At 33.9% G+C, this 23,144-nt stretch overlaps 1 protein-coding gene across 1 annotated transcript in view; it reads left to right on the forward strand.

The window, feature by feature from the left end:
- Positions 1-23,144, forward strand: part of LOC111087713 (glutamate [NMDA] receptor subunit 1-like) — a 41,355-nt gene that overhangs the window by 11,542 nt on the left and 6,669 nt on the right. The window contains exon 2 of the mRNA XM_022395307.1: positions 19,629-20,037. Coding sequence (XP_022251015.1) covers positions 19,708-20,037 — 330 coding nt within the window. The 5' untranslated portion in view covers positions 19,629-19,707. The remainder of the gene's footprint in view (positions 1-19,628; positions 20,038-23,144) is intronic.

The raw sequence follows: 23,144 nt of genomic DNA on the forward strand, positions 1-23,144 counted from the left end.
GTTGACGTTTCTCACTGAAGTAGTTTAGTTCATTGTTTTGTTTGGTAACGTTAACCTTTGTTACTGAAGTAGCTTAGTTCATTCGTTTGTTTGGTAACTTTATCGTTTCTCACTGAAGTAGCTTAGTTCATTGTCTTATTTTGTAGCTTTAACGTTGGTCACTGAAGTGGTTTAGTTCATTGTTTTGTTTTGTTATGTTGACGTTTCTCACTGAAGTAGTTTAGTTCATTGTTTTGTTTGGTAACGTTAACCTTTGTTACTGAAGTAGCTTAGTTCATTCGTTTCTTTGGTAACTTTAACGTTTGTCACTGAAGTAGCTTAGTTTATTGTTTGTTTGGTAACTTTAACGTTTGTCACTAAAGTAGCTTAGTTCATTGTTTTGTTCGGTAAATTTAACGTTTCTCACTGAAGTAGCTTAGTTCATTGTCTTATTTTGTAGCTTTAACGTTTCTCACTGAAGTAGCTTAGTTCATTGTCTTATTTTGTAGCTTTAACGTTTGTCACTGAAGTAGTTTAGTTCATTGTTTTGTGTACTACATTTATCATTTATTTAAGCGTTTTAGTTTAGTGTTTTGTTCGTTTGTTTTTTTCGAAAGTCTTGCAAGAGTTGTAAGTTTTATGACTGATTTCAGAAAAACAGTTTCTATATAAATGTGGTAGTATTATCGGTCTATTGCATAAATTAATCGAAATATTCAAAAATATTACCTTTGTTAACCCATTTAAAAGTTTCATGTCGATGTTTCCTACGTCTATAAACTTACAGTACAGAGAAAAACTTAAAAACATTTGAATATCACAATCATAAAATAAGTAAAATGCTTACCCTGGTCAACAATATAAAATATTGATATTTGGAAGAAAAAGTTTTAAACTGAACGACATTTTTCTACTTAATATTTGGAGGATACTCTGGCTGCCTTTTGAAAGGACAATAATACTATAAACCTCTCAAAGGAGGTCGTGAAGAAGCGCAGAAGCCAAAGAGTTTTCCAAAAATGATCATGCTGTAACTAATGCTATTTTATATATTGTTATCATTAAGTATTAGAAATGCGCTAAATAATTCTAGACTGAAGTTTTCTCAAGTGAAATGAGTCAGAGGCGTCATTCATACAAATATTTTGAAAAGGACCGCAAATATAACACTGATAAATTAAAGGTTACTGTATTATGTAATTAGTTAAAATACGCACATTTTCGATATGATGGGTAGGCTATGCATTCCGGTACGCAGACACATGCATTCACTCAATTCACAAACATTGGAGTTAACAAATAAATGATAAAATAAATATGTTCACCTGATCATAAAATACGTACTTAAGCACGTTATGTTTATTGAAGAATTCAAGTAAGTAAAATGTATAGATAAAAAAATGGCGTCTGTCACTGGTGAAATTGTTACAGAAATAATTAGCAGTACTCTCCAATTCAACAGATTTTGCACTTTTCCTTTCAGTGCTAATCATTTAGTCATCTTTAATTGTCACTCTTTTTTAGCCTCTTCTTTATGAATAATCTATATGTAAAACATAAACTTGCTACTAAAGTCAATATGAGTCGATAGACATTCAGATGAAGCTGATCCAGGCTATGTTCCACCAAGTGCAAATACGCTTAGTGGATATCAAAAGTTGCTAAAAACAAGTTATATGTATTCGGGAATGAGGTCATCGACATTCAGGTCACCAAGTAGACGTATTCGGGAATGAGGTCATCGACATTCAGATCACCAAGTAGACGTATTCGGGAATGAGGTCATCGACATTCAGATCACCAAGTAGACGTATTCGGGAATGAGTTCATCGACATTCAGGTCACCAAGTAGACATATTCGGGAATGAGGTCATCGACATTCAGGTCACCAAGTAGACGTATTCGGGAATGGGGTCATCGACATTCAGGTCACCAAGTAGACGTATTCGGGAATGAGGTCATCGACATTCAGGTCACCAAATAGACGATGGATAAGAAAGTCTGATTTTTTTGCGTACTATATGATTAAGAAATATTATGATACAATGAAGGAATATCTGCACTGAGTCGACTTCTGAGACTCCGAGCATCAGATCCATGGTCACGTAAGAAAAGAAACTGTGTATTGATCTTTATCAGTTACATTAGTTTGAATGAACCAGTTTTTGTCGATGTAGTGAAACCAGTTCATTTTCCTTCTCCGTGGTCCAGAATCTGAGGAAGCAGCATCGTTACTGCCTGTCATCTATTTAGCTCTATCCAATATTCCTCAAAGTACAAGTAGTTCCACTTTTGTTCATGCTTATATATCAATGCCTCAAGTTCAATAGATGTAGTCGATACACTTATTGTTACAAGTTGGAGATTTATTGATACCAAGTTGCAAAGTTTCAAAAGATTATTTAATGTTCTCAGAACATAACAGAATTAAAAACCCATCGACTTTTGTAAGTCGGTGGCATCTCCAATGGTTTAGCGTTCAAAAGTGTCATCCCTAGTAAGCCTGTCCAAAGTTGATTTGACAACTAAAAGTGGTTTGGTGCTCAAAAGTGTCATCCTTATTAAGGCTTTCTAAAGTTGACTTGACAACTAAAAAGTGGTTTAGTGTTGAAAAGTGGCATCCTTATTAAGCCTGTCCAAAGTTGACTTGACAACTAAAAAGTGGTTTGGTGCTCCAAAATGTCATCCTTAGTAATGCTTACTAAAGTTCACTTTACAATTAAAAAGTGGTTTAGTGTTCAAAAGTGTCATCCCAAGTAAGCCTGTCCAAAGTTTACTTGACAACTAAAAAGTTGTTTAGAGTTCAAAAGTGGCATCCTTAGTAAGGTTTTCTAAAGTTGACTTGACAACTAAAAAGTGGTTTAGTGTTCAAAAGTGGCATCCTTAGTAAGTCTTTCCAAAGCTGACTTGACAACTAAAATAGTATTTCACAGTTGTCAACACGGCTAGACCTACTGCAAAATTAAGTTCTTTTCTCATGTTTGATACGTACGTTAGGCGACGTTATTTATATTATGTTTATTTAATGGTTGTGCGTCAATTTTACCTTCTTATATATATATATATTATTTGAAAAACAACAATAAAATTAGGGGTGTCAGCCCCCGGGCCCCAATGCCACTACGCCATTGGATGTGTGGTATACAGATTAACAATAGTAGCTTCACGTGTAGTAATTAATGCGATGTTTCGAATATATATTTAAAATAAATCCAAATATAAGTTGTACATATGTATATATACAATTTTATGACATAAATAATGTATATTATTGCAACAAATTGCTGTAATTGTGTGCTGTGATTGTGCTTAATCATTTCTTTTTCAAATAAACCCTAAATCAAGATTCTTGTTGAAAAGTGCATGGATATAAACACGATTGAATAGAATAAGTTAAAAAAGTGAACAGAATCATATATAAATATATGAAAAGTATATATATTGCTGGTCAATGAAAGAAAAAACAGGCTACAGGAAGTTTACATAATCACATTACAATTTTCTTTTTCTCGTCGATATTCGAGTTAATTACATCACTACTGACGTAATTCTACAAAGCTTCACCGCGCCACTTTTGTTTCTTGCTATGTATGTCGGGCTCCAAAAATAAAGTTTTCTCAGTTTGCAATTAAGCCATGGGAAAGAACTCTTCCTATTTCTATTGCTTTAGGTTATCAAATGTTGTAAGTAACTAATAACATCTGATAATAAGAACCATTTAAACTTCATAACTTCATGTTTCATAGTTACTTGATTTTAGAAAATAAGCTGCTCCCTGTAGTTCAATTGTAAAAATTAAGCTTTTAGAACATTAAATTTCGGAATTGGATCCCTGCGGTAGCATATCACAGATATAGCTTTGTGTCTCTAAGCAACAAACAATCTTAATAAAAAGTATTTCCATATAGTGTCGTTAAGGTAATTCTTGTGTTTAATAAGAAAATATTTTTAGTTGTTACTATTTCTCTAAATAAGACGTTATTTATCTTAGTTACTGTATATTTTTATCTATTTTCCAGAGGGGGGGGGCACACAACTGAATAAAACACAATTCACTAAATGTAAAAAAAATCCAAGTGGAGTATGTTTAACTCGAAATATAAAATATTAGTAAAAATATATCATTCACCAGGCTTTAATATTTGATGGTATTATTATTATTACTATGTTATTTATCGGTAGTTTTTGTTAACGGCTTACTAAGCCATGCGTAAGAAAAAAATCACCTAAACTTAATAGAACTTTTATGACTTAATACGATCTTTGACTAAGCTTTATGACTTAATACGATCTTTGACTAAGCTTTATGACTTAATACGATCTTTGACTAAGCTTTATGACTTAATACGATCTTTGACTAAGCTTTATGACTTAATACGATCTTTGACTAAGCTTTATGACTTAATACGATCTTTGACTAAGCTTTATGACTTAATACGATCTTTGACTAAGCCACTTAGCCGCTACTCTTCGTTTCCTTACTTGCAGATGAAATATATTTTATGCCAATACGAAAACAACAAATGCCGAAAACTTGATAAAAGGAACTTCTTGGTGTAAAAAATCCTCCTGTGTTTTTTGCAACCATGACTTTACTTTACACTGAATTCATTCGAAATGTTTTAATGCAAGACCGTTGAGTAGTTCTTACGTATACTGTTTAACAGACATCTCACGCACAGTTAGAGAATGTCTTTCATATCTAGTTTTGTTCTTATGTAGCGGACAATTTGCCTCGTCCACTGTAGCATTTTATTTAGTCTCTAGCCATTGAAAGCAAAGATGTTCCAAATCTATTTTCAATGCTTTCAATGTTTTATCAGTTTATTTACGGTAACAGGATAAACCATTTTGTAACTAACGTTTCTTTATTCGAGTGTGCAAACTAAATGTCTTCTTAAGCTTATTTTGAGGAAATGCGGGATTTTAAATGTTTTTTTTGGAGCAACTCAACAAAATCCAATTTATTACCGACCTTTGTAGATGACTAGAATAAATTATACAAAACGTTTACGTGACTAACAAAAGTTTGGGTAGAAAAATAATAACAAAATTAATATACCTTCAGTCTTGATTCTGTTCGGTTGACTGTCATGCCACTAGGTGTGTAATTGGTTATTCATTATATTTCTTTATTTGTACCCAATTTTCTCTTTTTGCTATTCTATACTTTCTTGCCTCCGACATACGTTAACTGTTTGAGTAACTATCGCCACCTTCCTATAATTAATATTTTAATTATATATCCATCTATACAATATTTAATTCTATCTTAAAGTTTGAAGACGGCTGGAATCGGTTGTGAATGAAACTTTATTATAAATGTACAACGTTTTGACAAGCTTTTGCCACCACTGAAAGCTTGTTGAAACGTTGTACATTTGCAATAAAGTTTCTTTCACTACCCATTCAAGCCGTCTCCAAACTTTATTTTCTAAAACATTGGTTCCTCGTCATCAAATTACTTCTTTGTTGTTAGTGTTTACCTATGGGACCTATGACCAACTTGTTAAAAGCTTTCTTAGGGTAGCTTTATTGCAGGGGCAATTACATCTCACATGGATAATATAAGTTAGCGGCATTAATCCTATAATGTACATTCTGCGCTCTGTCGCTGGAAACAAATGTAGTTCGAGTTACACCATTTGAATTCCGTTGGTCGTGTAAGTAGGTTATCGTGTCTGATTGGATTTGTATCTGTCTTATTATTGTAAGGAGGTTATCGCGTATGATTGGATGTATATCTGTCTTATTATTGTAAGGAGGTTATCGTGTCTGATTGGATTTATATCTGTCTTATTATTGTAAGGAGGGTATCGCGTCTGATTGGATTTGTATCTGTCTTATTATTGTAAGGAGGTTATCGCGTCTGATTGGATTTATATCTGTCTTATTATTGTAAGGAGGGTATCGCGTCTGATTGGATTTGTATCTGTCTTATTATTGTAAGGAGGTTATCGTGTCTGATTGGATTTGTATCTGTCTTATTCTTGTAAGGAGTTTATCGCGTCTGATTGGTTTTGTATATGTCTTATTCTTGTAAGGAGGTTATCGTATCTGATTGGTTTTGTATATGTCTTATTCTTGTAAGGAGGTTATCGTATCTGATTGGTTTTGTATATGTCTTATTCTTGTAAGGAGGTTATCGTATCTGATTGGTTTTGTATCTGTATTATTGTTGTAGATGTGACAGAGTGAATCGTCTGTGGATATGTTATTAATTCAATCTTGATCTTTAACTAAGTCTTATCTTAGTGTTGTGAAGATCTGCCACTCAAGCAGTGTGTCACTCCAAGTGTCTTCTGTGTAACAGTTTAATCTGTTCATTGTCATTGTATTATTTATCGTCTTATCACAAGCCCAATAAATTACAAGAACTTATTAGCAAAAGTAAAAAAATAATATAATAATATGCACTTTTTTTAGAGTCATTACACATCAGGATTATGTTTATGATTCTCTAGCACATCAAATTATTTATTTTATTCTAACAAAAATTATTATTTACCGATAATATTTATGTTATTGTAATTAACATTAACTCATCAATCAGGAAAACTGGCAAAGCACCAGTTAATCTTTTTTGATCCCGTATTGCGTTAAGTTATCACAGCATCAGTGGAAGAAGACTACATCTATATTATGAAAAGAATAACGTGTGCGCATGCGTGAGAACTTTATTAACCTCATTAAACTGTGCAAAAATTGAATTAGGAGTAGGGAAGTACGGACGACGTCACAATATGGGGAATAGATCTGTTATTGCTCAGAGTCCCATCTCAGATAGTGGAGCTTATGTGTAAAGATTTTGTGTGTGAATTTCTTAATTTCCTTATAGACACCTAGAGTATCGGTACCGTCATCCTGTTGAGTTTTAATAGTTGTTGTCGATACCTAGGTTTTGAAAGTGTCGCTAGATCTGGTCTCTTCATAGATAAGTCGATCGGTTTGTCATTTTGTTGGGATCAATCATTTCTTGTGGAATAGGTTTAACCTCGCAGTCATTGAGATGTCCCGTACGGCCATCAGGTTCGTTCAGAACTCTACGTACCTAACATCATACGTAGAGTGGTCTAGGTTGGTCACTTAACTGTTGTAATTAGTTTAAATACACCGCTCTGCTTTTGCATTTTATGAACTTTGTATATTGAAATACAAAATACCACAACCAAAAAAATGATTCGTTGTCCCCCCCCTATAGTTGGTAATTATAAGAACTTATGATTGAAAGTAAAGAATATGTTATAGTCAGTTCATGTCTTTAGCATCCACGTTTGTTTTGCTTTTTCCTTTAAACCTCTGGTTATTTTGCGGAAGCCTAACTACCTGTTGGTTATACAGGATGTCTAAAAATGATGTGAAGTATTACAAAAGTAAACCATGACAAGACAGTAACAGTTAACGAGCTTATGATTTGTGATGAATGAAGGGACGGCTGAGCTCTCGGATAGCTTTGCATGAATATCAAAAACAAACAAAGAAATAATTTTCATCATGATTGAACTGGCGAGGGTTATTTTCTGGTGTAAGATAAAGTGTTAAAACAAGATTTTTAAAATCAAAGATTAGTTGAAAACTTTAGGGTTTAAATACATGCTAAAATTTCCTCTGAATTCTAGTATACCTTTGTCTCAAAGCATATTGCGTACACGATAGCTTCTCTCTTATAAATGATACTTAATTTTGCAATCTGTTCCTTGAATAACAGCTTTTTTAGTTAAACCGTAGGGATTCAATAAAGAAAACTTGTAAAAAGTACTTCATAAGGTATGTGAAAATCATCACAGGTTGCGCGAAGACGTCTAGTCCCCGGACTATCGTTTGTCTTCCATGTTTCTGACATGCTGACTTTGGCATCACCGTCTGGCTGCTAAGACGAGATATCAGGGGAGACTTCTCTTTTGCAGTTTTATGATAACTGAAGATGGACTTGTTTCGCAAAGTAGTTTGTTGCGTACCGAAGATTGTTTGTGTTGAGAAAATCATATCCCATATTTTATTATAGCCAGCTTGTTCACAACGAAATGTCAAAGGATAAAAAACAATGACTAATTTATGATGAAAGAGCGACTATTGTATGCAACATTATAAATAAATATTATAACGTTTAAATGGTTAGCGTCAATGTAAACAAAAAGGTAAAAAACAATGACTGATTTATGATGAAAGAGCGACTATTGTATGCAACATTATAGATAAATATTATAACGTTTAAATGGTTAGCGTCAATGTAAACAAAAAGGTAAAAAACAATGACTAATTTATGATGAAAGAGCGACTATTGTATGCAACATTATAAATAAATATTATAACGTTTAAATGGTTAGCGTCAATGTAAACAAAAAGGTAAAAACAATGCTAATTCTGAAACAGTCAAATTACTGTATAAGACGAGAAATATAAAAATTTATACGTTAACATTTTCTGTATATTAGGTAATTCATGTTGTTTTTAAATCTCGGATATTCTCAATATAGTCAATAAATATTTCATATTAAGAAGTAAGCTCTGTGACAAACGTTATTGTAAGTGAAAACAGATTCCAGGTCTGGGACTTGAATCTTTAGCTAACAGGGTGAATGTTTTTTCCAACTGATATATCCAAGATTACAAGCTCCAGGACTGGAACTTGAATCTTTAGCTAAGAGGGTGAATGTTTTTTTTTCCAACTGATATAACCAAGATTACAAGCTCCAGGACTGGAACTTGAATCTTTAGCTAAGAGGGTGAATGTTTTTTTTTCCAACTGATATAACCAAGATTACAAGCTCCCGGACTGGGACTTGCATATTTAGCTAAGAGGGTGAATGTTTTTTTTTTCAACTGATATATCCAAGATTACCAGCCGCCCACCTCTCACTTCACTCATAAGACGTTTTACATACTACTTTGTATTGTCGTGGTCAGATAGAAACCAGTGCTGGAGCTATACTTCTGCAGTACAGAACGTTGATATGAGTCTGATACCTACCTTAATTACAATGTAATACAAATATGCTGTGTTTTTCAGAGTTTTTGGTTTGAAAACAGAGATTCGCTCAAGTTACACTTGAAGCTTCCCTGTTTTGGAAAACACATTGAACTGGCACTCGACTAACTTTCTTGTGGGGAAGATGGCAGTGACATCTAGAAATAGAAAGCTGTCTTTCCTGCTGACAAATCAGATAAGAGTTGGGGGCACTAGCACTTTACACCTTAACTCTCAGTGGACACATATCTTGAATATGAGGCGCGTTTCGTACAAGAACCTGGCCTTGTTTGTGTACTTTGGAAATCTCCGAAACTAGTCTGGCTCACAGCCTCCCCCCCCCCCCAATGAAAGAATAGACCATCCAAGCCTTTACTTGTTCTTAAACAAATGTTTAAACAATCTTAATTCAAGATTCAGAAGATTTAAGATATACTGTAGCGGTTTCGGCAGTGTAATATAGTAAGACCTAGTGTTAACCTTTAGTTATTTGGATTTCTTAACTGCCCCCCAGTGGAACAGTGGTATGTCTGAGAAGTTATAACGTTAAGAACCGGGTTTCGATACCCGTGGTGGGCAGAGCATAGATAGCCTATTGTGTAGCTTTGTGCTTAATTACACAACCTCTTAACTTTAGTGAGTTGACTAGTGTTTTTAATTTTAGCTTTAATTTTAACTTTCACTTAAAGAATCGTATAGTTTGTTTAAACTCGAGAGAAGGGTTTAAACACTTGAATTTTGTAGTTAATTTGTTTAGATTTTAAAGTGTAGTTTGGAGTTTTATTAAACATAACTTTGATGTATTTTAAATTTCACTAGGTGTTAATTTTCACTTCAGGTATAGGGTTTATCAAACTTACAGAAGATGGAGCACACGAAATTGATAAGCAACTTTAAATAAAGACTTCACTCTTATCGGTTCAACACACACTACTTAACACTTGCTTTTGTTTTGTTTTTCTAACTGTATTGTGACTAAGTTGTTTTTGTGTAAATAAAGATTTCTGTACTTGTACTTCTATCAATGTCGAGTATTAATTCTCAACGAACCTGGTTGTAGATTGGATCAGACAACAAGTATTGATGGATGATACTCTTGATGATCAATGGAGTGACGAGGAGAACCGATCCATGACGAGAGGTGGGCAATTGGTAAGCCAATGCCAATGGAAAAAGCCAATGACATATATTGTTTTGCCAGAAGGTAGAACAGCTAACCCTGCTATTGGGCAAAAATCTGCCAATGTGAACCATCTTACCAAAAGGTGGGAGAGCTATTCTCATTGGCTTGAGACCCAGAAGGTCTGAATTTACTGAACTGTCTGCAGGTAGTAGGAATCGTATTCTACAAGCAGGTTAAGCGTGAGCACACATTGACAGAGCTTAACCAAGATTTAATTTTTATGTCTAGGTTTTCACATTTTGGTTCATATGGGATTTTCCAAGATAAATTGGACTACTACATATTTGAACCACACTCTTGACAGAGTTTCTCTGATCAACTGGAATTATTTTTGACTACCTATTTTGAATGCTGACTTTTCTATTTAAGATCAAACTAGACAACTTCCTGATTATCTTGAGCTATCAGTTGATGTGTCATACTTTTCTTGTTTCAACACCAAAATATAACAATGAAAATAACCGTGATAACCACTACAACAATGTGTGAGCTTCAACGTGAACGACTTTAATCCCCACGGCAGCTCTGGATGTAACGACTGAGAGGTTGTAGCTCCCCACAAATCCCAGTTGAAGTAAAAGGGTAACTCACACTGAAGTAGATAGCGATTTTGAAGTGTCGCTGTCAGGATCAGGCAGCCAGTTGAACAAAAGTCTTGACACTTTATAATTTCGAAGAAGAACGTATGTTGAAGTGTGAACATCTGTCAACATAGGTAGAGGAGGAAGTGAATTGGTTCTGGAAGAAATCTGGCGTGCATCAAAAAGCTTTAGCAGATGCCTGAGCTACCATGATGCAGCATAAATCTTCAGTGGCATTAGAGGATTTGTTATTGGGGCTCCTCTAGTGGAAGTTGGGGCTCCTCTAGCGGAAGTTGGGGCTCCTCTAGCGGAAGTATGCCAACTTCTTACTTTAATTGTATATGAGACAAGTGGATCATATATGTGTATATTTTTATTTAACGTTGCATTTTGATTCATTATTTTGAAGAATATGTACATATCTAGAATTAAGGTTTTCATTTGTATAGGTTTAAGGATTTTATATGCATTTGTACAATGTATATATGTTTAGGTTTAAGTGTTTTTTTTCATTTGTTTGGTGTATATATGTATTGTTTTATTCAGAATGAGTACACTTTATATACATGTAATTATTTTCTATGTTTGTGTTTCACTTTTATTTGAGGTTTACTTTAAAGTCTAACTTTAAAATGTTTATTTTATGTCATGTTTTAGCCTTGTTTTACAGGGTGTTATTTCATGTAAAATAGTTTTATGTCATAGTATATTTTCTTTATTTAAGGGTTTTCTTTTTGGTTTATTTTGCAGTAAAATACATAGTGTGTTTGACTAATCCTTCTAAAGAGGGTAGTTAATCTTTGTTAAAGGTTATGTTATGTATTTTATTTCTTTTTTATTGTCTCTAGAATGTGAGACTACCCAATCCTAAAGAAGGGTAGATGAACTGTAAACTGCATTTTCTGTTTGTAAAGTTGTTTTTGCTTTTGTGGTTTTAGTACTTTAGGCAAGTGGTTTTAAGAATGTGCAGTCAGTGCTATTGTTGCTTGAGCTACACATGATTAAAATTAGATTCGGTTATTTCTCTCTTTTTTGTTAGTTCTAGACTTATGGATGGCAAGGCTGGCCTGGCATAAAAAAATGGGAGGAGATGTAGTACAGAATGGCGTTATATGCATGCTGCCTTTATAGTTAAGATGTACATTTTTTAAATTATTGCATTTTTCAGAGTTCTTAGTTTGAATGCATAGGTTTGCTCATGTGAAACTTTGACTTTCTCTGTTTTAGAGAGTATGCAAAATGTGTGTTCACTAATTGACAATTAACTGACTTTCTTGCAGGGAAGAGAACAATTATGTCCAAAAAATGAAAGCCATTATTTCTTCTGGCCAATCAGATAAGGGCCAGAAGCAACTGTGTCTCAGAGCTTAACTCTTAATTGGCATGTATCTTGGATGTGAGGTGCGTTTCATGCACAAACTTAGCTTTCTTTGTGTATTTTGATTTGTATTTAAAAGCTACATTTGCTACTGTAATGAAGAGTTTTAGGATTTAAATAGATTCAGAAGATCCAACAGATACTGTAGCAGTTTAGTTATTTTGATCTCTTCACAAGAATGAGTTAACTAATGTTTTATATTTTGTATTTTAGCTTTACTTTTAACTTTCACTTAGAGAAGTGTACAGTTTGTTTAAACTTGAAATAGAGAAATTTAAGCATTTGGATTTTGTAGTTATTTTGCTTAGATTGGGGCATTTAATTTTGGAAAATGTTTATACTGTAGTGTAAACTTAATCTTAGGTTTTGTTAAAGTATAACAGTTTGATTCATTTTAATTTTCACCAGAAGTTAATTTTCACTTCAAGTTTATTGATTAGTTTAAGTTATAAGTGGGCTCCCAAAACTGATAAGAACTTTTAGTAAACTTTTCACATCATTTGCATTGATTTGACTTATATCACTGAACATTTGTTCTTGTTTTGTCTTTGTCAGTGTATTGTATTGTAACTATGTAAAGATACATTTATATAATTGTACTTCTATTGGTATAGAGTCTTTCTTCTTGACAGTCCAGGTTGAATATCGGAGAGATCATTATACTCTGTAGACCAGTATTCTCTGAATTTTCAGATAGCTGGCCTAGCTGACTGCTTCGCAGAAAAACTGTTTTACCAAGAATATCACACTCCTAACATAAGACAAGCAGAAACAAGTGCTGTAGCAACCCCCCTAGCCCACAATAGATAGAAACTAGTACTGAAGCTATCTCTCAATATAGAACAGGTAGGAACTAATGCTGTAGCTAACTCCTAACAGGGAACAGGTGGCAATATTTGTTTCCACCTGTTACCCGTTAGGAATTAGCTACAACACTAGTTCCTACCTGTCCTGTGTCAGAAGTTAGCTACACTATTTGCTTTAGCAAACTCCTGATACAGGACAGGTTGGAACTAGTGGTGTAGCTAACAGAATAATTGATATATATCTGATACTGCACTACAAGGAAAGCCTAAACACATTCAACGAGCTAACTATATGTGCCGATTGTCAGTTTATCTAAAATAGTCTTTTAACTATGTCCTGTGGGTATGACACACGTTGGTGACATTTTTTAAAAGTAGTCCGATGGTTACCAGTACAGCGCTTTTAATGACATAATATATTATTTAATCTTCTTCTTCGGAAATAAATTAAAATCTATGAAGAAGGCTTAACATACTGTTGAATTTTCTCAGCTTATAAGTTTGTACATGGAGTCGACCAATGCATTAGCAGGTACTATCTAACCTTAATATTAATTACTTGATGATTCCAATAAGAATATTTAAACTTTTCACAGAGGTGAAGCTAATACCCGAAACTTTATATAAATGGTATGATTCGAAGTATTTTAGTTGTTGTTTTAGCGCAAACTTACGTAATGGGCTACATGTACTCTTTTCAACGCGTGATCCAACCTGAGGTTTTAAAATTGTAAGCCCATAAACTTACCGGGACCTTCAGAGTTTTAGATATCGTTTTAAAGTTGATTATTTTCGTAACACGCTCCGGGTATTCAATTAATTATCTGCTTAGTAATGTGATCACTACGGTTTAAAGTTAGTGAAATTTGAAATACCTTCTTTATTTTATTGCCTTTTACTCCCGAAGATACAAAAACATTTTTTATTTGGAAAATGGTTTTATTTTTACTTTTTAGTAAATTTCTTTTTTTTCACTATTTTTACTGTTAGAAAACCGACATTCTTATTTATAATTTGTACTTATAAAGTTGTGTAGACATTTTTAAGTTCTGTCAAACATTTTACAACTTTCCACTTACAGGCTGTCAGGCTAGTGTATTTGTAATTATTTGTCTTTTATTTTAATATGTTTTAATTGGTTAATGAATTTATCACGTATCTCATATATTAAAAAGTATGCATGAGCTCTTACGATAGATGGTCAGAGCACGGTCTTGTGGTTAGCGTGCCGAACTCAGGTGCTGAGATTTCGCGGTACGTATTCTATTGCTGCCAAAATATAAAAAATAAGTGGTGCTTAATGAAGGATCTGTTTATTTACATACATATATACATATTACCTTTATATAAACTTTAGAAAACTAGTCTACTTATAACAAGAAAATTTCCGTATTTTATAAAGTTTAAATTGCATCAGATAACTGATGGAAGAAAATGAGTAGAATGATAAAGACAACTTCATCCACAGCCAAAGAACAACGTCACTTGTTTAACTCCATCTACAGAGTGTTAGATATACACGACTGTTCAGTTTAAGTTTAATACGAGAGTATTATTTAGTTTATATTGTGCCAGTATTAAAGTAGGATATTTTTAAATACGATAGTTATGGTAAGTTTGCTTACGTAACTGTTTTCGAATTATTTGTTGTGTAGTTCAAATGTTGTGAATTGACGTCATGTTACTCGTACCTTCTGAATTATTCTAGTTACTTTAATTGAGTATCGTTGCATCATATAATATGTAGCAGTGTGTAGAAAGTTCCAGATTGCTGTCGAGAATATATATATATCTACATGCCGAAAAATTAGTAAAAAATAAAAGAGATAGAAATAGATATAGACTGGTTTATCATGAGTTTAACCGTAAAGAGTGTATAGTGGCGACTTTTAAAGTGTAATATAATAATCGCAGATTGTATTGTAGTAACAGAGTAGAAAAGAATAATTCGTCTTGTCAATTGTATTCTAAAGTAATGGAACCAGTCTGTGTGAACTTTTGTCGAAAAAGAGAATTATTTAAAGCTCTAGATACAAATGGAGTAATCCAGGAAGTAACCCATGTGAATTTATTACTGATTGTATTGTGATAACAGAGTAGAGAAGAATAAGTTGTTTTGTCAATTGGGTTCTAAAGTAACTGAAGCAACCTGTGTGGACTTTTGACGAAAAAGAGAATTATTTAAAGCTATGGATTCAACTGTGGTAATTAACTGTCTAACCAACACTTATATATACATTTGACTTGCTTTAATATATTATTTTAAAACAAGTGAGCTGTGTGCCGTTTGTTTATTGTTGAAATTTATCGCCAACAAGTCACAGATACCTACTGTAAAGAATCGCGCCATATAAAAATCGGACGCAGAGAAAAAAAACACCGTGTAATGTATCAATATTAAGTTACGTTAACCAACAAATCATGCTATTTTAAATAATGTTCCAGCAGATAAAATTCGAACTTCAATGCTTGTTTACGTATTAAAAATTACATGAATATATATATATGGCACATACAATAGAGCCTCCTGTTATTAAATTTTCATTTGTGTTTAAATTTTACTGAAAATTATGAGTAAAGAACAAACTACAACTAATAATTACTTGTCACAAAAATTATTAGTCTTAACACTGGTTTTCATTTTGAACAAACACACACAAAAAATAATCACTCCGATATGGTCATAGAATCAGCTGCAATTTGCGTATTGAATTCATATCCGCTCGAAACATTACAGACCGCCTAAGAGTCTAATAATCAAATGCTTTGCGCAAAGCTACATAATGGACTATCTGTGCTGTGCCGACCAAAGGTATCGAAATCTTGGTTTTAGCGTTATAAGCCTTCAGACTTACCGCTGAGCCAATGTAGACATGTCAAAAGTACTAGTTTTTCTTGCTTGTGTAAATCTTATTGTGCATAGTAATACGATAGAGGAGTCAGAATTTTGTTATTACTCGATATTCTGTCTGGATGCGACATAGAGACCCGTTCATGTGACATTCAAAGTTTTAATAGTTCCATTGCATTGTTGGTTATTTGTTTACAGATGGACTTTAAGCTTATAATGCATCTCTCTCGTCACTTAAATGGCTTCGCTCCAACTGTGTGTGGAGATAGGAATGATTAAAATCACCAGCTTCTTTCCCTGGAGATGCGTAAAACAACAGCTTCCTTCCAGGGAAATCCGTAAAACAAGAGTTTGCTTCCATGGAGATCCGTAAAACAACAGATAAAAATTATCATCTTAGCGAAAACGATCGAACGTTTCAGTACAGGTCTGAAGTTTCAGGGGAGTCTATCGGTCATGCTTTTATCAGTATTTTGAATATTAAACAGTCTAACCTAAAGAACAATGTCATGTACTTTGCTAGCCTTCGAGGTACAGAACTCAACATTAGTTATAGGCATGACGTTGCAATGTCTGTAGATATATATACACACACAAACTCGTAAAAACCCTGTATGTGATATTGTCTTCATGCGTCGTCTCGAAGGAGACATTATACATCGTATACCTATAATAGAAAGCTTGTAAGTTTTGTCGTGCTGCGGAGGTGCGTGTACCACTGAAGATTTGTTGTATCTCGTCTTTGTAAGAATTTAAATTTTTGTTTTATTCTGAACTTGCACATTCTTGCTGTTTGGAGCTTTATCACGTAAATAGTTGCAATACCTTGTCTCGGAGAGTACACAGAGACATTGAAAACAGACAGCAGCGATATGTACAGATCCATTATAGAGTAGCACTTTCAATTTAAAACGAGTTTTCTGTGTACGCATAGTCTATACAAAATGTTGGTTTACACACCTCTGATGTGATAAACTAATAGTATTTTATGTTTTCAACCTAAACAGCACTTTATGTAATACACGGGTTTAACGGACTTTAAGATTCTGGTACAGCCACCCGTAATTTAGAATCTCCGATCAGAGTGAGAGCAAACAGTCACAGCTGTAGTGGTCCAGAGCAAAGTACAAAAACATCAGTGGTTCTAATACTTCCACGTAGAGTTAGAAGTTTTGTTCCCGATGTGACCCGGGAGCCTCCTACAGACATTACATGGTGAGGATATTTCTCCCATATGCTAGAGCAACGTTTGGCAATAACTTTGTATTTCAGGATGACAATGGCACTGCCCACAGTGTACGTAGTGTACAAGATTATCTCGACCAAGAGGACGTTACAAGATTGTCATGGTCAGCAAAGTTCCAGACTGTAATCCCATTGAGAACTGCTGGGCTGAGCCGGCAAATTGCTAGCCACGATCCTAAACTAGCTACTGTAGCTGAGTTGCAGCGCCTTCTAGTGACAAGTTGGGATGAAATCATCGACAGCATGACAATTTGCTTTGCAGGGGATATTGGAGCACGAGAAGGACCAAACAAGTACTGAATGATTAATATGAACTGATATAATGTAACAGACACTATGTATAGTAATTTGATGAAATATTGTGTCATTTTATGTATGTTTCCTTAGGTTTTGTTGTGATAGGTGAAATGCTGAATTACACATCTTTCTACACGTGTTTGATAAAATTGTTTGCTGTTCTGGTAAATCGTTCATGATGTCCATAGAACCTGTCTTATTATATAAATTACATATGTAGATCTTTATGATGTTAGAAAAATACGTAGGTTCAAGAAGTTTTGATAGAAATGAATAAAAATTCTATAACCCGAGCGCTTTCGAAAGGTGGACCTTTCTTTATCAGGGGCAAACTGAAGAAGAAAGGTCCACCTTTCGAAAGCGCCCGGGTTATAGGGTTTTTATTCATTTATATGTAGATGTTCAATATGTATAACGTGCAATTCTCAGTTTGACAGTGCTAAGTGTATTTGTATTCCATCTTAATAATAATGACCTTACTTGTTATAAAATATGCAAACATTTTGGCCAAGACTGTATCTATGCTGCTCTGAATAATAGAGTGTTTGCTGTAGCTATTTTATGAGATCTTAAAACTGCTTTGAAACTCTGTTTATTGAGGGTTTATATTAAATACTGCGTTCTATGGATAACCAAGGGCAGATTTTGTATTGATTAATTAGTTTTCTAGGCCGCAAAACCTTATGTCTTAAACTGAATAACGCCAGAGCTTCTGGTAAACAGCTGAATGGAGTTCTTGATGAATCAAAGTCTATCCCAAATTTATTTGATATATATTGTTGTTTAACTTGAAACTTTCCTTTGAACAGGGTGATTACACTAGAATGGTTATTGCTTGCTAAAGGATAAGATTTCAGTTTTATCTTTTCTGTGCTTCAACCAATATATAAAAGTGAGCTTCTGCTCAACTAATAAAATTTAGATCAATCAGTATTTGATATCACTATAGAAAAAGCATGGAGGGTTATTCGTTATCTATGATAAAAATTTGCATACCCACTCATCCTGCTCCATTCATCCTTATGGTTTGTGGCTCCACAAACTAAAAGTCTGACCTTGTGTTGCAATTGACTTAAAAATGAGGTAATTTTTAAGTGTAAATTGTGCCAATCATTGGACGATCCCTTCTCAAACGGCTATATCACAAGACTTTCTGATACACATTTCTTCTAAGTAGTGAAAATGAATTAAACTGCTTGCTTCTAGAAGTAATCCAAGAGCATTAGAATCCACTGTGGCTACAATGGAAATCTCACTCGGTATTAGTGGTATCAGAGCAATATTCACAAGCTATATAAGCAGTATACATGTATTTGACAAATATAAATATATCGTCATATCTAACAAAGACCAACGGATTTATTATTATCCTCGTGGTGACAAAACATTTCAAAAATGGCACAGAGCACGTTGTGAAGGATTTTCACGGGAATTATTGTGGTTGCAGGATACAGCCGTAATGACAAATTAAACATCTTGCTTCTAAAAGAACATGCTAACTTTATCTCTGCTTACTGTAAGGCTAATGCGCTGACATAAGTATCTCACAATAATATGCCATTTTTGTACGGACTTGATGCCAAAAAGATATGACCTCATCAAGACAAAGTACCCATCCACGTATCTAATTCAACATTACAGTTTCTCTGCACGATACAAGTGCAAATTTACTATATACATTCATAAGCTGTATCTTCTTTGGGCATCTGTGCCTTTGGTTTGCTTGAACCTCAGAAGTCATTGTCTGTACAGGGTTAACGGAATTTGGAAAGCATGTAAAGAGGCGTGGCATAACAATGAATTCAATTTGTTGAGCAAAACCATCCTTCAGTGGAAAGTGTGTTGCAGAGTCCTAGTTTATAAACAGCTCCATCACTGATGGAATAACAGGCTGTAAGGCCTAGAGATTCATCTTTGTATCATTACCTTAGAATTTAACAGGGTAATCAGCCCACATTTCTCCTTCTGTGCTTTCATTCCTTCATTGAAAGATAGATGGACTATGAACATATTTTATCCTTGTGCTGCTATTCCTCTCGTTAATAAATTTTCTATCTTCCAGCTTAAACATAGATCAAATTGAATCAACTATCATTTGAAATGCTCTAGAACGCCTAAGTTGGTTGTTATAAATATTTTAATCAACTGAAAAGTATTTTCTTTACTATCTAAATATTTATTTGACATCTACATGTTTACTTATAGTTCTTTCTTACAAAGTTTTAAAAAAAATATAAATCGTAAAACATTAATAAGTTTGATGATATTAGTCAATTTGATAACCTATGTGAGTTTATTCGAAAATCAAATTACTCCTTCCGGTATATTTTATTTTTTCAGTTCATGATGATCAACTTGCTGTTCAGAAGATTGTGACCTGGAAAACTTTTACAACTGTATATTAGTGGCCAACCTAAGAATGTTGAGTTGTGTTGATCAGAAAAGGACACCGCCTCTTCAACATGTCCTTCAGAAAATCCTACAAACTCTTCTGTTTTGTTCTTTTGTTTCTGCCCAACAACATGATGGTTCCGCAAGTGGCCTTGACTTAAAAAAATCTGAGATTTTCAAAATTGGTGCAGTACTCAGTATCGGTGATAATACTACTTACTTTAATCAAGTGGTCGAAAATATTTCACACGAACGTATTTTGCCAAAAGGATATACTTTGAATGCCACAACTGTACCCACGAATCCTAACCCGATTCGTACAGCCCAAAAAGTATGTGCAGTTTTGATAAATGCGACGGTAAGTCACAATTTGGGTTTACTTGCATGGCTGTAAATATAGTAATTTTTATCTCTTTTTCTTTCGTTCTTTTATTTAATGTTTAAGAACAGAAGGCAGAAGATAACAAGTCAGAAAACAAATCTAATTTTAAGGAGTGACTATAACAATTTCATTTGTGTTCAGTGAGAAATTTTGAATAAAAGATAGAAAAGCTTTTAAAGGCTCTAAAATACACAGAATGGAATATAATACATTAGTGGAAATCACTTGTTTGAAGGGTGAAGGTGTGCTACTCTGATTTCATTCTTATTGAAGTTGAACTTAAATACCAGGTTTTAAAAGCGGTTTTAAATCATAAGTTTATGTCACAAACAAGCTTTGGTTTCGTTACCAGTAGAACATAAATTCAAAGTCCTTATATTCCCTGAAGCCTTTCGACAACTGTTTAAGACTTTACGTTACTCTCAAACTACCAGTCACAGACTTGGCCAATTTGAGTCTACTGATAACACACCATCTCCTCAGCAAGTTTACGATGTAATCATTTATGCAATGGAGCATGTTGAAGGAATATTACGAGGCTACATGGTAAACAAGTTATATGTTGAAAACTACTGAAACTTAGTAATCTTGACATGGAAAAGATTACAAAAAAGGACGAGATTCCTGGAATATCTTTGGTTCTACTCCATTAGTTCTATTTACGATCAGAGTTTTCACTCATGTGTGTGAATAAACTGAAGTGTTAAATGTTGGTGTTTAAACCTTATGTTAAGCACCTACCCCCGCATATATATATACATATATATATGACAACAGTTATGAAAAAGTTCAAGAAATCGTCAGCGATTTGCAATTAACAGGTTATCCCCATTTTTTACAAAATATCTCAGCATGAGTTTTTATAGTTCATTTCCTTGCTTTTATTCCTTGGTTCCGCTTTCTTGTACTTGTGTTTAAACTCACACAACTGAATGTTACATATGACTTTTAAATACATCAGTTGGTTTGTTGGTTTAAAGTTAAGCACAAAGCTACATAATGGGCTATCTGTACTCTGGTCATCACGGGTATCGAAACCCGGTTTCTAGCGTTGTAAGTCCGCAGACATACCGCTGTGCCACTAGAGGGCATATCAGTTGGCCATCGACTTTGATTACGAAATTGTTATAAAATCATTTTTTGCATGAAACAGAGAACTTTCACAAATATGAAGCTTTTTTAAGTGCAAATAACATGAAAAAATTGTATCTCAAAAGCACAAACAAAGCCGTGTAATGTTTTTTCATTCAGTTTATCCTGTCTATAACAAAACGCCTATATTGATAAATACACCCTGGTTTATTAAAATCGAGAGTGATGTCCTCAGATCTGTCTAATGTCACTCAAATAAAACTAGAACGCAAAACAATAATGATAAATGTAGGTATCAGTAACCTAAGGCATTAAAGCTAATTATATGTGTTAAACAGCTTTAAAATATTTGTGCGGACAATACATACAAGTTTTGATTTTTAGCAACTGAACGCAACTAAAAACTAATTGTTCGTAGAAGATAATCAACCGCAAGCTGGTCGAACAAAACTACGTACATATAAATTTACAAACATGATAAATCGTTCTACATGATTGCCGTATCTATGGCTACCACTTACAAATTATATGAAAAATAAGTCATTTTCATGATCACCGCGTAATCTCGATAATAAAAAATGGCAGCCATCAGTTTCTGTGATAATACATTGGAATATTAAGTGACCATTTCAGAACAATAGAGAGATTAGAGTAAATTATCAAGAACTATAAAAGTAAATATTAGTAATTAAGTTAAGCAAAGAAAGTATGATGTATGAGAAATTCGAAAGTTGTTGCGTCACACTATTTTCACGGAATGACATAACTTTCATGAGAAGCAGTTTGCGTTAGTTTTAACCAAGCTCCAATGCTGCGGAGTAACTGTTGCACTTCGATAACACGTGTAGAAACTGACAAGTTTAATTTATAACCAAACTAACTTTGTTTCGCTTTTTTTACTCGTCTTGAAACAAACACGAGATTAGGGCTAGTAATAATATTAGTGACTTTTTTGTTTTTTGACTGAGCAGGCTTGAGAAGATCATGCTTGGTCTTTATACTTAGTGCACTGTGGAAGAAAAACCCCATAGAAGACCACGATTGATTTTATAATTTGTATAATAATACAGAAAACCTTAGAGAAGATCATGACTGATTTTACAGTTAGTGTAAAAATACAGAAAATCCCAAAGAAGACCATGATTGATTTTATAATTAGTGTAATAATACAGAAACCCTCAGAGAAGATCATGATTGATTTTAGAATTAGTGTAATAATACAGAAAATCCAAAAGAAGACCATGATTGATTTTATAGTTAGTGTAATAATACAGAAACCCTCAGAGAAAATCATGATTGATTTTATAATTAGTGTAATAATACAGAAACCCTCAGAGAAGACCATGATTGGTTTTATAATTAGTGTAATAATACAGAAAACCCCATAGAAGACCATGATTGGTCTTATAGTTAGTGCACTGTACACAGCGTGGTCACAAGTAAATAGACACCACCTTTTCAGAAAAAATGAAATTTTTCAGTCATATTTACATGAATTGATATATTTATAATTTAATTAATATCTAGTAGATCTTCCTTTCGCTTCGTGGAGTTTGTTGATCCTTTGGGGCATCGTGAGAATCATTTCGTCAATTTTAGATTGTGGGATTTTCGCCCACTCTTGCTTTAAAACTTGGAGTAGATTGCTCTTCGAAGTTGTTTTTTTGGTTGTTTCTTGACTTGCCGGTCGAGTATGGCCCAAAGGTGTTCGATGGGGTTCATGTCAGGAGATTGACTCGGCCAGGGCAACTTCTGGATACCATTTTCTTCCTGACACTTTTGGGTGTTTCTAGAAGTCTGACACGGTGCTCCATCTTCTTCGAACAACGTTGTGTTCTTGTCCACGAAACCCGAGGAATAAAGTGGCAAGCGTCCTTCCTCCAATATTTCGACATATTTTACAAAATTCATGTTACCAACGCACTCCACTAAGCTCGATCTCCCACCAACCCAACAGCTCTCCAAATCATCACGCTGAAACCACCATGCTT

Source organism: Limulus polyphemus, unplaced genomic scaffold (genome assembly GCF_000517525.1).
Source record: "Limulus polyphemus unplaced genomic scaffold, Limulus_polyphemus-2.1.2 Scaffold2519, whole genome shotgun sequence".
NCBI classification, from domain to species: domain Eukaryota; kingdom Metazoa; phylum Arthropoda; class Merostomata; order Xiphosura; family Limulidae; genus Limulus; species Limulus polyphemus.